The 15,683-nt window shown below is 42.3% G+C and overlaps 1 protein-coding gene across 2 annotated transcripts in view; it reads right to left on the minus strand.

Annotated features, from left to right (window-relative positions):
- SYNE1 (spectrin repeat containing nuclear envelope protein 1) overlaps positions 1-15,683 on the minus strand; it is a 645,053-nt gene that overhangs the window by 434,822 nt on the left and 194,548 nt on the right. For both annotated transcript variants that reach the window (XM_082249740.1, XM_082249741.1), the window contains 2 exons: positions 3,087-3,194; positions 2,526-2,663 (listed from right to left, as the gene is read on the minus strand). In XM_082249740.1, coding sequence (XP_082105866.1) covers positions 2,526-2,663; positions 3,087-3,194 — 246 coding nt within the window. The remainder of the gene's footprint in view (positions 1-2,525; positions 2,664-3,086; positions 3,195-15,683) is intronic.

The following is a 15,683-nucleotide window of genomic DNA, read 5'->3' on the forward strand; positions in this document are numbered from 1 at the left end:
AAACAGCAAATACATACTTTTGTATGCCTTGTTGTAAAATTTTCTGGTTCAATAAGTGTTTATCGAAGTTTATAATACAAGGGTAAAAACTTAAACCAGAATGTGTACATAAGAAGAATCACACTTCATAACAGGGCTGTAGTATGGGGAGAGAATTGGAAGCGCAAAAGGCCCAAATGAAGAAAACCTCATGTGTGGGTAATCAAGGTATACCAGCCAAAAAACAGGTATCCAATGTAATTAACCATGCTGAAAGAGGGTTAAAAACAGTAATTAGGTTTCCTACTACGGCATTAGTGTATGTAAAGACGTGTTTGCTTAGTCATCCAAAGTGAGGGAGACAGGGGTTAGGGTATACACAGAGGTAAAGCTTATGACCTAAGGCCTAAGGCACAGGTGTCAAACACAAGGCCCGTGGGCCGAATCCGGCCCTCCAGGCAATTTCATGTGGCCCTTGCACCTCTCCTGCGGTTGCTGCATCTCCCCACATGTCTGCCCCCACCTTGTTTTAGCAGACGGCAGCAGAGAGGACAGAACTCCTCTGCCAGATCCTGTGCATCCCCCTGCAGCTGCAGAGAGGACCACCCCCCCCCCCCAACTCAGCAGTAGGCAGCAGAGGGGAGGACACAACTCCTCCTTCAGATCATGCACCTCTCAGTGCAGCCAAAGCACACCCTCCTCTCCACCTCCACTGGTCTCAGCATTCAGCAGACTCCAGCCATCCTCCAGACCCTGCAGTTGCAGCTTCCTAGCCCTGCCTCCAGCTTCTTCCCAGCAGAAGCACATGGTAAAGGGGATGCACTGTGATGTAAGGGACGGTGGGGGCTCTTGACTTCTGATAGTGGTGGGCTACAGATAGAATAGGCCCTCTAAGGGCAACTATAATGATGATGCGGCCCACAATGAAATTGAGTTTGACCCCCCTGGCCTAAGGCCTTCTCGGAAATCCAAGGCTGGGCAAAAAAAAAAGGTGGGAGGAGGAAGAGTTGAAGAAAAAAGTGATACAATTAAAGAGAGAGAGAGGAAAGGAGGGTGGGGACCCTGGGATGCTATGTTGTGGTTATCCAACGTTATACAGTCCCTAAACTTAGGGGTTTGAAGTCAAAGATGTAATGCCCTGTGACTGAGTTGCAAGAAATCTATTTACGGAGTTCAGATTTTCAAAAACTGGTCTTGTTTGTCTTCCACTATAGCTGTCAACTTTTTATTGACCATCATGCCGTTCAGACTAGTTTTGACTTTCTAAAAGTTCTTCAAGGGGGACTTTCAGGATTGGGCACTAGTTTGTTTAGTGGCACTGAATACATAGGCAATTCATTTTTCTATTTTTCAATGTACAGCCTGGAAAGGCTTGTTTAATAAGGCTTCAACTGGATCTTTTTGTAGGTTACAGTGGAGGACTGGTATTATTAGCTTTTACACTCGAATCCACAGTCTCTGTACCTTTGGACATGTCCACCATATATGTACCATCATTCCCTCTCGTCCACAGCCCCTGAAGCAGAGGGAAGCTTGTCCAGGGACATATTTAGATATGCGAGCAGGGGTCAGATACCAATGCATCAATTCCATCCTGTCATCATCAATTCCATAGTAGAGCCCACAGCCTTGCATTCGAGGTGAGGACAGCTCACTGCCGAAGCATAGGGGAGCAGAGAAGATCACCAGCTGCTGGGAGAGTGGAGGACCTGGGAGCATTTTTCCATTCCCTGGAGATGAGCTTTAAGTCAATCACAGCCAGGCAACCAGCATTATCTTTGTTAGGTCATGAATTGTGACCCCCCATACTTTCTTGCAACGTGTCACTTTAAGATGGTATCATTGGAGCCATGTACAGAGAGCCTGAGTGTAATCTTTCACCAGGTTTAGTTGCCACATATCTGTTTTTTTCTTTTTGCTGGCTGCTCACTACAAAAATGCCAAGTGTGTTCATTATATTCCATTTAGGACAGATACCAGCACACTTTGCCGGACATATAGAAAAAGAAATAGCTGCACATCCAGGAATTCCAGTTGCCTTTAAAATTTCGTTTAATTCCAAAATGTTACAAATGATGACACCAAAGACACCAACATGAAGTCACGTAGACGCGTTTTAGATGCGTTTCACACATACATCTTGTGCTTAATCATTTGGTAATGATTAAGCACAAGATGTATGTTTGAAACGCGTCTACATGACTTCATGTTGGTGTCTTTGGTGTCATCATTTGTAACATTTTGGAATTAAAAGAAATCTAAAGAAAACTGGAATTCCTAGATATGCGGCTATTTCTTTTTCTATAAGTTTTCTATGGAGGCGGGCCAGGGCCAGCACTCTATGGGATACTCCATCTCCTAGCTATCACCACACACCTGGAGCAGCGTTCTCTCTCTTCAGTACTTTGCCAGACATGCTTTTCACATGGGCAAATTCAGTCTTTTTCTAGTATAAGTGGAATATCAAATTCAAGGGAGAATGTAAAAAAAAGATAAAAAGCAAGACTAAGTGGATCAATACATATACATTACAAAAAGCAACATACCCTTGCTGAAACTTTATCCCATGCTTGCTTCAGCATTGTCTGATCAAGTGATAATTTTCCATCTTTGCTCAATGGCTGAATAACACTTTCGACTTGCTTCTTTTTAATTTCATACTGGACTCTATATTGTTTAAATGTCTGCAAGAACAAAAAATGATAAAGAGTGCATTTAAGAAACAAATACAAAAAAAAAAAGCTAAGAAAAAAAGAGGACTACTCATTACTAAACCCAATTTGTGTATTTGTTAGATCTCATTTCAAGAACATAAAGGTAAACTTCCGAATTCATATTGTGAACAGAGACAGCAATACAAACCTGGCAGAGGTTCTAACTCTTTCCGATAAAAAATAAATGTTTTAAAGCTGTAGGTGTCCTCGTTTGCTGTCCAGGAAGCATAGAGATATCTCACCACACAGCAATAAAACATGCAGAATATAAAAAAAAAAGTTCTGTCATAATGCACTATAGGGTGCTCATTTTAACAGTTTTAACTAGCAGAATACACACATATGCAATGGAAATTTCAGTTAGCTCAAGGTAACAGAGGCATATTCGTATACCTGATATCTGTCCTGTAAGCTGCTTTCTACTGTTTGCGCTCGGGTGATGTCCCGCTCGAACTGTTCAATCCAAACTTTTAAGTCTCGAAGCATCAGTCTCTCTTCCTTCTGCCAAAAAAATATAACAATCATATCATAATAAATCCTCAGAGGAGAACTATCATAAAGAAAATATAGACTGTATCCTTTGGTGCGCTCCAGTTCCCCTGGTTGGCCCCAGGTGTGGTAATAAACATGAGCTTAAATACTAACACAACCCTCAGTTACTGTAGGTCACATGTAGAAGCATACTGGGACATCTCGTTAGGAATTGCTAAAACTAGCAAAAAGTAGTAGATTTAAGAACATTTGTACAAACATTTGTATGAAAATTCTCATTAGTCCGTGTGATGGCGAATGTCGACCAAAAGTACCTAAACATTTTGTTTTCTTTTAGCAATTGATTTGGGTATGAATGAATGTATTTCCTGAACAAAAACCACATTAACTATTAGAAATTAGTTCATTTAAGACAAATTTTCTATTCTGAGCCTTCATTTTTTTTTATTTTGCTGCTAGCATTTTATATACAGTAGCTAGTTTAGTGTGGTTACAGATTTACAATCTTTTGTTGTACCAAATTGTGGTTTAGAAAAAGAGCGATTTATTACATTATTTATTTAACCACTTCCCACCTGGCAAATGCATATAACTGCCAGGTGGGACATACATCGTTCTGGGAGGCCGTATTGGTACATAATCCCAGATCTGCACCTCATGCATGCCCCCGATGACAAGAGGTGACACTCCTCCTGGTACCATGTGATCGTCATTCATACTGCCATGTAGAACTCCTGTGATTGATCACAGAGATCACATGGTACAGGGCCTAGCACTGCCTCACTGTACCATGTGATAGCTGTAGTCAATCACAGAGATCACAGTAGTACTCGATGGCTACAGGAATGCAGCCGAGAACTGATTGTTAACACAGCCTTCATGACAGTATAAGCAAATAGTGGTACATTGAAAAAAAAAAAATAGATCCAAATCACCTCCCTAGAGTAGTGCAGTGTCACTATGGTAACACTGCACTGCTCTGGTGACAGGATGTAATTAAAACAAATTATAAAAAAAAAAAAAGAATAAAAAAGTAAATGTGTGGCTTTGACTTTCATCAGGGCGGCTTCTATGTCAATTGGAGAACAACGATCTGCATTAACAAGCAAGCAATCTATGACTTTTGGTACATGAGAATAGTACGTAACAGTCTTTAGTGACATGCAAACAGTCTTTTATAATGTGCAGTCTAATGTGCAGTCTATTTCAATCGTATGTTACATGCAAGCAGTCTGTCAAGTCATTTGTAACATGTTTGTAACAGTAGTTTCATAACTGTCTCTGTTGACCATGAACATCTGAATTATAACAGCAGATTGCCAGAAGGGTCAGCTGTTCTGCTACTGAAAAACTAAATTAAAACTTTTGTATTCAAAAAATAATTTTCCCCAAACAAGCCCTGTATTTCTACACTAACTTGGAAAAAACTGGCAATGGTAATGACCATTCCTATTTGCCACACTCCCTCATAAGTCCTCACCAACTTTTTTCTACAGTGCATTATGCATGGTACTTGATCTTGATTCCTCTAGGGCAGGGTTTCCTAATTTAGGGTCTATGGACACCTAAGTGGTCCATTGATGGGTTTCAGGGGGTCCAGGAGGGTCAAATAAAAAAATAACATTTACTATACAGACCTCCCCCTTGTCCCAGTCAATGGTTTCCCCCTTGAAAGAAAATGCACCCTACCAGGGACAGACTTCTACTCTTATAAATAACAGTGGGATAAGAATAATTTGCAAGATGGAGCTTGAGGCAAAAACCTTTTAATTACTACGAATACATATATTGTCAACTACTGCCAAAGAAAAAAATAGTAGTATATATAAAAAAACTATAGTTTGGGCAGTTAAAGTATAAGTTTACCCAAAACCTAAATAACTCTAAACCTACCTGCAGCCACATTCTAAAACTAATCTATTTAGCCATGTAAAGAAGAACACGCTATATGTACCTTTTCTAAGGCCAATCTGGTCCGGTCTCTAGTGGCGGATGTTGTGTGCAGGAGAAAACCGACAACGGCTGGGAAATGCCTGGGAAGTGAAATCCCCCATAGACTTACTATGGGGCTTCCATAGTCAGTGCCTCTCCTGCACACGCCTACACAGTAAAGCCACCGCTGACAGCTCAGCGTGGGACCAGACTGGAGGACAGGTAAGTACAGTGATTTCTTCTTTACAGGGCGAGATAGATTCGTTTTAGAATGTGGCTGCGAGTAGATTTCAAGTTAGTTAGGTTATGGCGGAAATTCTACTTTAAGCATTGCAGTATACAGTGTTCCCTTTCAAAGCATGTAATTTCCTTATTTTATAGCATTGAAAGTCATGTATGTAATTTCTGGCAAAGTGTATAAAATCAGATGCTATGCTTGCAGCGTGGATAGGGTAATTTTCCTCTCATATGGTGGCCAAAGTTGCCTAGCAACATGTTCTGCTAACTAAAAAGGGACGAGAGACTATCATTCAAAACCTCCTACAGAACGATTAAAAATACTAATGGAACACTTAGGTTCTCATTAATGTTATCCACCATATTTGATGCTTTTCAAATATTAGGCAATGTGGAAATGGATTCCTTCTTCCTAAAGTATTTGAACATATAACACATACGTGTTTATTTCTGTTGAAAATGCTGCAGAAGGTGATTCGTTTATCTAGGCAGGCTGGATAGTTACACCTTGCTTTTACACGGTCACTGCCGGTCACTGCCATCTGTTTAATGCTCCTGGCAGGTGGATAGAATTTGCTCAGACTGAGTGACCATATGGTAACCCTTACATTTTGTCAGATGAAAGTGAAGACCGACAAAATGGGAAACTATATATACAAGATTGAGACGTGACCCTGTGTATTGTGGCACCACATCCAATTAATACAAGTAAAGAGAAAGAAAAAACCCTGTAGGTAATAGGGCTTTGAAGGCAGCCACTGTTACACCCATAAGGAAATAATGAGTACTCAAATATAAAAACCATACAAAATGTATTTTGACAACATGACAACATGATAGAAATATTCAATAAAACCTTAACATGAATGATATGCATGAAGGTGCTATACAGCATACTCCTATAGAAAGGGAACCCATAAGTTGCCCAATGTGTGCCAGGGTCTGGTGCCTGTGAATCTCAGAAACGGCGGACCTGCCATGTCCGGGTCAATATGGGGTCTAGTGTGTAGATACCAATGGATCGCTACGTGTTTCGCTATGCAGCTTCCTCAGGAGATCCTATTGGTGTTTGGATGATAACCATGAAGCACCCAATATCTCCTCAATTTTGGTATACAGGGTGATGATGATAACAGGATTATTCCTGTATTGGAAATATCCACTATATAAAGGTTTCCTTAATGTTTAGGAGCAGCGACTGCACCAAGTGCTGATCAAGCCTGTGGGATAGCCCCTCTGGCAGGGAGACAGTGAAGATGTCCACTCCAAATGTGAAACCATGATCTGATACAAAAGGATTATAATGTCTTTTTACATCAGCTGTACATACACTCTATTACCAAAATTATTGGGGCCCCTGCTATTACACGCATCTGAACTTTAATGCCATCCCAGTCTTAGCCCGTAGGATTGAGTTGGCCCACCTTTTGCAGCTATAACGGTTTCAACTCTTCTGGGAAGGCTGTCTACAAGGTTTAGGAGTGTGTCTATGGGAATATTTGACCATTCCTCAGAAGCGCATTTGTGAGGTTAGGCCAGCCTTTTTAAACCAGGGTGCCGTGGCGCCCTGGTGTGCCTCCTGGATTCTTCAGGGGTGCCTTGGCAAAATGGCAACAAATTGCCACAGGTTTTTACTTTGTAGAATTACAACTCTGGGCACTGTGCTGGTCAATCCACTGGCACCCTGACAACCCTGGGCACTGTGCGGGTCAAGCCACTGGCAACCTGACAACCCTGGGCACTGTGCGGGTCAAGTCACTGGCACCCTGACAACCAGTGACATCACCGGTTGATAAGGAGAATGACGGGTGCTTGCACAGCATCCATATTTACTCCTCCTCATCCCTTCTCCATCAGCACTGGAGTCACATTAGCAAATAGAATAACAGAAACTGAGGGAGAAGAGAAATCCTAGAATACTAGTCTGTACCAGTTTGCAATAGTGGAGGAATAAATCACTTCTAATGTTGATGGCCCATATGTATGGATGTTGCTGCCTTACGTAAAACTATTTGTTTTTTTTTTGTTTTTTTTTATTTTAGAATGGGGTGCCTCGAGATTGTGCAGAATTGTTAAGGGTGCCACGACCGAAAAAAGGTTGAGAAACACTGGGCTAGGCACTGATGTGGACAAGAAGGCCTGGTTCACAGTCTATGCTTCAATTTCAGTGTTTCTCAACCTTTTTTTCGGTCAAGACACACTTTAAAAATTATGGACAGCCTAGAGACACTCCATTCTAAAATGTGAAAAATTATTCTAATAGTTTTATATAATACAGCAAAATCCACACACGTCGGACACCCAACATTAGAGGAGATTTATTCTACTAAAGCAAATACACATTTGCAAACTGGTACTGACTAGTATTCAAATGTTTCGCTTCTCTCTCAGTTTTTCTCCATCACCTAGCTAAAGTGATCCTAACACGGATAGAGAGATACAAGGGAGGGTCAAACAAGGATGATATGCAGGCAACTGACAACTTCCTTATCAACTGATTATGCCAATGGTCGTTAGGACGGCGACAGCTAGAATGTGCACAATGAAAATCTATGGTTTTGTGGTTTTGTGTAACTAAAAGACAGACTTCATCCACATGCTGGTTTGTATACAATTTTTGGGCAATTTTTAGGCATTTTGCCAAGGCACCCCTGAAAAAACCTCAAGGCACCCTATTTGAAAAAGGCTGCTTTAACTCATCCCAAAGGTGTTCTATCGGGTTGAGGTCAATCAACTTCCTCCACCCCAAACTCACTAATCTATGTCTTTATGGACCTTGCTGTGTGCACTGGTGCGCAGTTATGTTGGAACAGGCAAGGGCCATCCCCAAATTGTTCCCACAAAGTTGGGAGCATGAAATTGTGCAAAATGTCTTGGTATGCTGACGCCTTAAGAGTTCCCTTCACTGGAACGAAGGGACCAAGCCCAACCCTTGAAAAACAACCCTAGACCATAATCCCCCCTCCACCAAATGATTTGGACCAGTGGACAAATAAGACTGAACTACATGAAATGTCCTATCAAACCAATACAAGTCTCTTCCATTGCAGTATCAACAATAGCATCTTAAGACCACAAAAACATAGCAACTGACCAATGCAAACCCAATGGCAAAGCTCAAAATAAATGGAACCTCTCATCTTTAAAATGTATCTAAATTATTTTTATTATTGATATCTATAGTGTTGCTGCCATGTTAATCTGATGGATCCGTTTTTAGCATTGGAGGGCCGGATGACCGCTATGACCGTCTGGAACTCCAATTAGGAATTTACATCTTCACGACAATGAGCACATAACTGCTCTGAATGGGCAAAGTCAGAAATTAGTTTCTCATTATTTTCTATGGAGAATAAAGTCACTTTTTTAATTACAACAAAAACCCTATGATCTGCAAATACACATTACAACAACAAACAACATCTGTTTCATAAATATGTTTTGTTACCAATGCCAAAATCCTTATCGCCCATTCCAGAACTTTGTGTTTTTTCTTATATAGAAAGATTATTTATCAGAAACAAGTTTGGCAAGCTTACCTACTGCTGTAACAATATAATATGAAAGAATATTAAAAAAATAAAGGTATCCACACAGATATTAATCATATATATTAAATCATTTTAAACGTAATTTTCCAATTTATGAGATGCAGATTATTTGCTTGCCAGATTCAAATCTGTCCTAACAAAGGGTTAAAGCCTAAGTGCAGACAAAACCAAAAACAGAAAAATCAGCACAAGGGACATAATTTATAGTCAGCAAGATATGTACCCTGTGCTGTTTCTTCTGCTGTTAGTAATAATTCAAACCAAGCAAACACTGCGCTGGAGAGGGGAGCTGCTCGCACTTGGAATAGCAATACAGACTTCCAAAATACAAATCAAAAAACAAATAGTGCAGCGCTAATAACAATAGAAACATAAATATAATATGATTATAAAAAGGTCATAATAAAATTGATGAGACAGAAATTAAAAAAACGTCCATAAAACATCCATAAAAAGTAATCAGGTCCAGGAGAGAAAAGGGGTAGATGACACCACCAATCGCAGAGGTACCACAAAACGGATAGGGAGAAAGGATGACTGGAAAATCAGGAAGAACACTTCACACCCTCTGTGATAAGGTAATCTCCTTACCAGATTTAGTGGACCACTAAATTATAGGTGGTCAAGCCAAGTATCTCATTTATCCATAAAGGATCGTCATATATCCTCCAGTGTATCAAATGGATCATTGAATATTAAATGACTAAATTAGATCAGGCGTACAAACAGCAGTGGTGTTGCGGCTGTCCTGCGGGCTTCCTTCCACTAACCCAGCTTCTGGGAGGGATATCAGCCACCCTCCAAATAGAACCGAGGAACGCAATGTCGTCACCACCGTAGACCATGCCCTAAATGTTTCGTCATACGTGATGTCATCTGGGGGTTGGTCTGGGTTAAGGCAGTGCTGGAAAATAATGGTGGCCACACAAAATATTGACACTGTGGGCCCAATGTGGACATTTCCAGTTAGGGGTGTACTCACTTTTGTTGCCAGCAGTTTAGACATTAATGGCTGTGTGTTGAGTTATTTTGAGGGGACAGCACATTTACACTGTTATACAAGCTGTACACTCACTACTTTACATTGTAGCAAAGTGTCATTTCTTCAGTGTTGTCACACGAAAAGATATAATAAAATATTTACAAAAAAGTGAGGGGTGTACTTGCTTTTGTGAGATACTATATTATATATATATATATATATATATATATATATATAGAGAGAGAGAGAGAGAGATTCTTTACCTAAATATAAATGTAACAATATATTCTGTAAAAAATTGCAGTTACAGTCAGTGAATTGCTAGTACTGGTACTGGTGGGCCAAGGAGCTGACCACCCCCCTCTTGTTGGTTTGATGGTTTAGATTGAAGAGCAGAGGCACAGTTTAGTTGGCTCTGAAGAAGAGACAGGACCTCAAAACGCGTTAGCCAGTTTTTGTGACCGTTTCATCTTTGATGTAATACCGTGGGCACTACAGCCACTGTGATGTGATATGCCTTTTTCAAGCATCTGTTTGTGAGTACCTTTTTTATATAATAAAGCTTTTTACATTGAGGATAATGCACTGGGCCGATGCGCCCTCTGTCTATTTCTTATTTTTTGGTTCTACATCTAGATAGGAGGGGCAGCAGGGGTGTCATATAGTGGAACTGATGCCCTATATTTTCTTCCTTCAGCTATTGAAATCACAGGAAAATGGGCATTCAGCGGGAGGAAAGCTACTTTTTTCTGCTGCCTCAGGGCCCTTGTGGGCTCCCCTGTCCTCTCCTCTACCCTCAGCGCTGACGGCTTTCCCTCTCCCCCCTCCTGCCATGCTTTCAGGATGGAGGGGGCGAGGGAATTATTTTTTGAATGGACACAGTCAGTGATCGGCAGAGCTGCTGTTAGAAATCACGGGGGCCCCATACGCTTATGTGACAGTATTAAATTAAATTGTAAAAAATAATAAAATAACAAAAAAAAAAAAAAAAACTACGGACCCTGTCCACTGCCCTACTGACAAAGTCCACTGCCATGCTGACACCATCCACTGCATTACTGCCATACTGATACCATCCACTGCTCAACTGACTGGCACCATTCACAGTCCTACTGACAACATTGGTGGAACTACTAGGATCGCAAAGGTCACACTTACGACAAGGCCCTGACATTCCACCACCGTGAGGCAGCCCCAAGAATGCAGGAAGGAGGCCAACTGCAGAACAAGTAAAAGGGTCCCACTGTGGAACCACAATAAAGGGCCCCGCGATGGGAGAAAAGGGCCCCACAATCTGTGGGAAAGGCCCCAGGCTCAAGGGGAAGTTCCCCACCCGGGTGTCAGGGCGGCCCTTCATGGTCTCTTGCATCGGGGCCCTGAAGATTCTAGTTACACCTGAAGACTTAGAAGCTGAGCTTCTGCATTGTCTGTTTATGAGAGAAAATGCAGGCTGTTTTTAAGCTGGCCATAGATGGATTGGAATTTGGCCAGTTCATTGGGAACTGGTCGAGCTTTGATCCATGTGTGACTGCTCCCATTGGACAGAAGTTGAACTCCAGCCATTGATAAGTGTATTCTGATTTCTCTATCCATCTTGATTGTGTGGATGGAGAAATCTGTTACCCGCTGTCTGAATGAAAAAAATGATTCATCTTTGGCCAGCCTTAGCTATTGGAATAGGCTAACTCTGAACTTTTTCAGAAATGCTAGCAATCTACCATGACACCTTCTCCTAAGAAACATCTAAAAGGTAAGAAATGTAAAAAAAAAAAAAAAAAGGCAAGGCATGAGGGAAAGAAAACATAAAAATAAACATATAGTGTTGTTTGACTGCAAAGCAGAAATACACATTAAGCACCCTTTAGGATATCTTAAGTTCCGCTTCCACCTAATGAATGTCTGAGTGATTATCTATATCAGCAAATGAAAAAGACTGATATAAATGACTGTAAAGCAATCCTTTGTCTAAAGATCCGAAGCACTATTACTAAAAATGCTTTAAAACTTTGTAATAATAAAAAAAAAAAAAATACACACATAACACATTCACAACAACAGGGTTTATGTAGAAAGTTAAAATTTTATGTCTACAATAGGCCTACAAGCATAACATATTAGTTGTACCTGCAATGTCCCCAGCAGGAACAAGGGACATTACATTTTTTCGATATGTTTAACTATGCCAATTTATATCTCACACAAGGAGTACTCATTCCGCCAGCGCACTATATTTTTTAATGAGTATCAATTCATTAACGAGAATGGCTGGATGAGCTCCAACCAGGGAAAACTCCAGGATGTTTTAAATACTCTCTCATTCAATGTGACACTCAACTGGTTTGTTTCCTCTGCAAGTAATGTATCTTACTTTAAAGATCCGCTGAGGACAAATATCCCTCCCTAAAGATGTTCTCAATATATCATATAATTATAGGACATACACTTAGTGGCCAGAAAAACAGTAACCTAACCACTTCTGTACAGCAGTAGTCCAATATAACCGCTTGCATGTATATATACAAAGACATGCAACACCAACTCCATCATTGCACTTGCCTTATTTGTGAACAGGTTACTGAGAGTGAGCTTAAAGTGTAGCTTCACCCAAAAGAGGAATTTCTGCTTTAATCCTTCCCCCCTCCTCTACCTAATTTGGAGTGGGGGGGGGGGGGGTTGTTACCTAGTTTGACAGGTACCCACTCCCACTTCTTTCTAGGTCTCCTAGGGAATCCAAGTGGAAGTTCTCCATCCTTCCTGCAGTCTTCTGGGACACATCACAGGTCCAGGGCTGGATTTCCAAATAGGCACTGTAGGCATGTGCCTATAGGCATCCCTCTTAGAGGCATGCCTGTCTGTACATGGCCAGATTTAGGGGGGTGCTAGGGTGGGCTGTGACCCCCTAGATTTCAGTTGTGCCCCCCCATGAACATTGTACCCACGTCATTGCAAGTCCAGACAGGAGAATTGTTAGCAAGAAGAGAGCTGAAAGGAGGTGAGGGATTTCTGTGCTCTCCCCACTCCTGTTAGTGGAGCGCTCTTCCATACAGCGAAATACACAAGATCCTCTTAGATCACACAGTACATGGCTTGATTACCTGCCCCTACCCACATTTCCGGGAGATAAGCAGTCCTTAGAGGTGGTAGGGGCAGGTAATCAAGCCGTGTACTTTCTGATCTAAGAGTATACTCTGTTATCTGTTGTATGGAGGAGCACTGTTATCATATATCATAGCATTCTCCTCAGCCGGCATGGGCACAATGTTCATGAGGAACTTGCCGGGGGGGGGGGGGCACAGAGACCCCGCACCTCCTCTCTAATTCTGTAAGGTGGGGGGGAGCTGTTTGTGCTGAGAAGGAAAGGGTAATGGGGGGGAGGGGGTAAATTGGTCCTAGAAGGAGGGGGGAAGGGACGTATGTGTTGGGGAAGATTTGAGCTGGGAGGGGTAATTTGAAGGGTGTTGTGCTAAAAGGACAGATTTGAGAGAATATGGGCTAGGAGGGGGGAATTTTTTTTTGGGGGGGGGGGGGGGATTTGTACTAGGAGGGGATTTGGGGGTTGAGGATTTGTGGTGGGTGTGGGGGAGGGGCAGGACTTGTGCTAGGAGGGAGGATTTGGAGAAGAGGATTTGTACTAGATAGGGGGATTTAGGGAGAGGATTTGTTATAGGAGGACAGAATAGGGGGAAGGATTTCTACTAGGAGGGGACTTTTAGGGGGAGGATTTACACTAGGAGTGGGGAAGAGGATTTGTGCTGGGAGGGGGGATTTGGAGGAGAGGATTTGTACTAGGGGGGGGGTTTATGCTTGGAGTGGGGATTTGAGGGGTAGATTTGTGCTAGGAGGAGGGATTTGGGGGGAGAATTTATGCTAGGAGGGGGCATTTGGAAGGAAAGAGGATGTGTGCTAGGAGGGGTGATTTGGGGGGTATTGAGCTGGAAGGTGGGATTGGGGGGCAAGGATACTGTATGTGCTTTTTGGACTGTGGAGATGGGGAATTTCTGCATTTTTGTTTGGGAAGAGTTTTAACTTGCAAAAGGAATTCATGCTTATTTGGGGGGGGGGGCTTCAGAATTCTCTGCCTATAGGCTCCTGAGATGCACAGGTCCCAGAACACTGCGGAACAAATCCTAAAGCGCAGCCCGCGCAAGCACAGTAGGCAGCCAGCTGTGAAGCCACAAGCTGTCACAGCCGGGTGCCCACACTTAAGATGCCGGTTCCGGTACCTCGCATGCTAGTGAAAAACTAGCATGGATGAGGACAGCGCTGGATCCATGGACAGGTAAACATCGTTATTATTAAAAGTCCGCAGCTATAGGATTTGTAGCTGCTGACTTTTCATTTTTGTTACAGACTGGAGAACCGCTTTAAAGTGCAACTTTAAATCATACATTATTTAAAATAAAATAAAAGATTTTTACTTACCTACTCTGTGCAATAGTATTGCACAGAGCGGCCCCTTACCTTATATTGTGGCATCCCCCACAGGCATTCTCCGCTCCTCCCGTTCTGCATGTGCCCCCATAATAAGTTTTGTGCTAATGGGCACACATGTCAGCGCATTCCTAAGCCAAGCTGTATGTGCATCCATAGACACATACAGCGTAGCTTGGCCCTGCACCCAATATTTCCTCACTAGATCTGACTTATAGCAGCAGGAGTCAATGGGGAAGCTAGTGGAAGATTTTTTTTAACCTTAAGGCCCCTTTCACACGATTAGACCAATTAGGTCTGCCTATCTGTTTTTCAGGCGGACCTGATCGGGCCACCCATTCTCCTCTATGGGGAGGCGGATGTTAGCGGAGATGTGTCCGCTGACACCTGTCTGCCATACGGTCAGACAAGATCTGCTGAAAACAGATGAATGGTGATACGTTTACCATCCGTCTAGCGGGTCGGATCGGATGGGATCGGATGAAAACGGACATGCTGTCTGTTTTCATCTGATCTCCCCATAGAGGAGAGCAGGACTCTGATAGGTCCGTCTATGTACAGTGAGCAGAGATGGATGTATCATCTGGCTGCTCAGCGGGGATCAACGGAGTGATCCCCGTTGACCTACCGGAGTCCCTTGAGCGGATCCGCCCCGTGAGAAAGGGGCCTTATGCGTAGCATGCATTAAAGTAATAAAACGTTTAACTTTAGAACCACTTTAATAGACTAAAAAGGTATGATAAAGAGGCCTTAAAATTTTTAACTTTCAACTTTAGAACCACTTTAATAGAATAAAAAGGCATGATAAAGAGGCCCTCAATTTTTTAAAAAAAGCTTAAAGTATACAAAAAACAAAGCCTGTATACCTTCTTAAGTTACCAGGGGAACAAACTGCCAGTCGAAATACAACAATCACTTTACAGTACAATTCTGGGTTTTATCAACCAGCACAGTGCGTAGCACTTTGTTTTGTGGGTAACACTTCACATTATTGCCTTTTACCTCCCCCACCCCTTGTAAACATGCCACAGCATTTAAATAGAATATAGAACATCATATTGGACTGCTGATGTCTTAAAAACATTATCTGACCCACCTAATTCTAGTTCCGATTGCATCAGGGGAATCTTAAAAAATGCCTTTGCGATGAACTGAAGAGAGGGAGTATGCTCCCGGTGACCATGTGTCCCGGATCGCCCGGGACAGTCCCGTTTTTGGGGAGTCTGTCCCGGGTCCCGGTCACCCTCATTACGGGACAATGCAGTGTCCCGTAATGTCCGCCGACCGTGAGTCTCAGTCTGGACTGTCTGTGTATCATGTCCGACAGTCCGCGGCTGGATGAGGGAGGATGGCTCGTCATGGCTG

Source organism: Pelophylax lessonae (genome assembly GCF_965119305.1).
Source record: "Pelophylax lessonae genome assembly, chromosome: 3".
NCBI classification, from domain to species: Eukaryota; Metazoa; Chordata; class Amphibia; order Anura; family Ranidae; genus Pelophylax; species Pelophylax lessonae.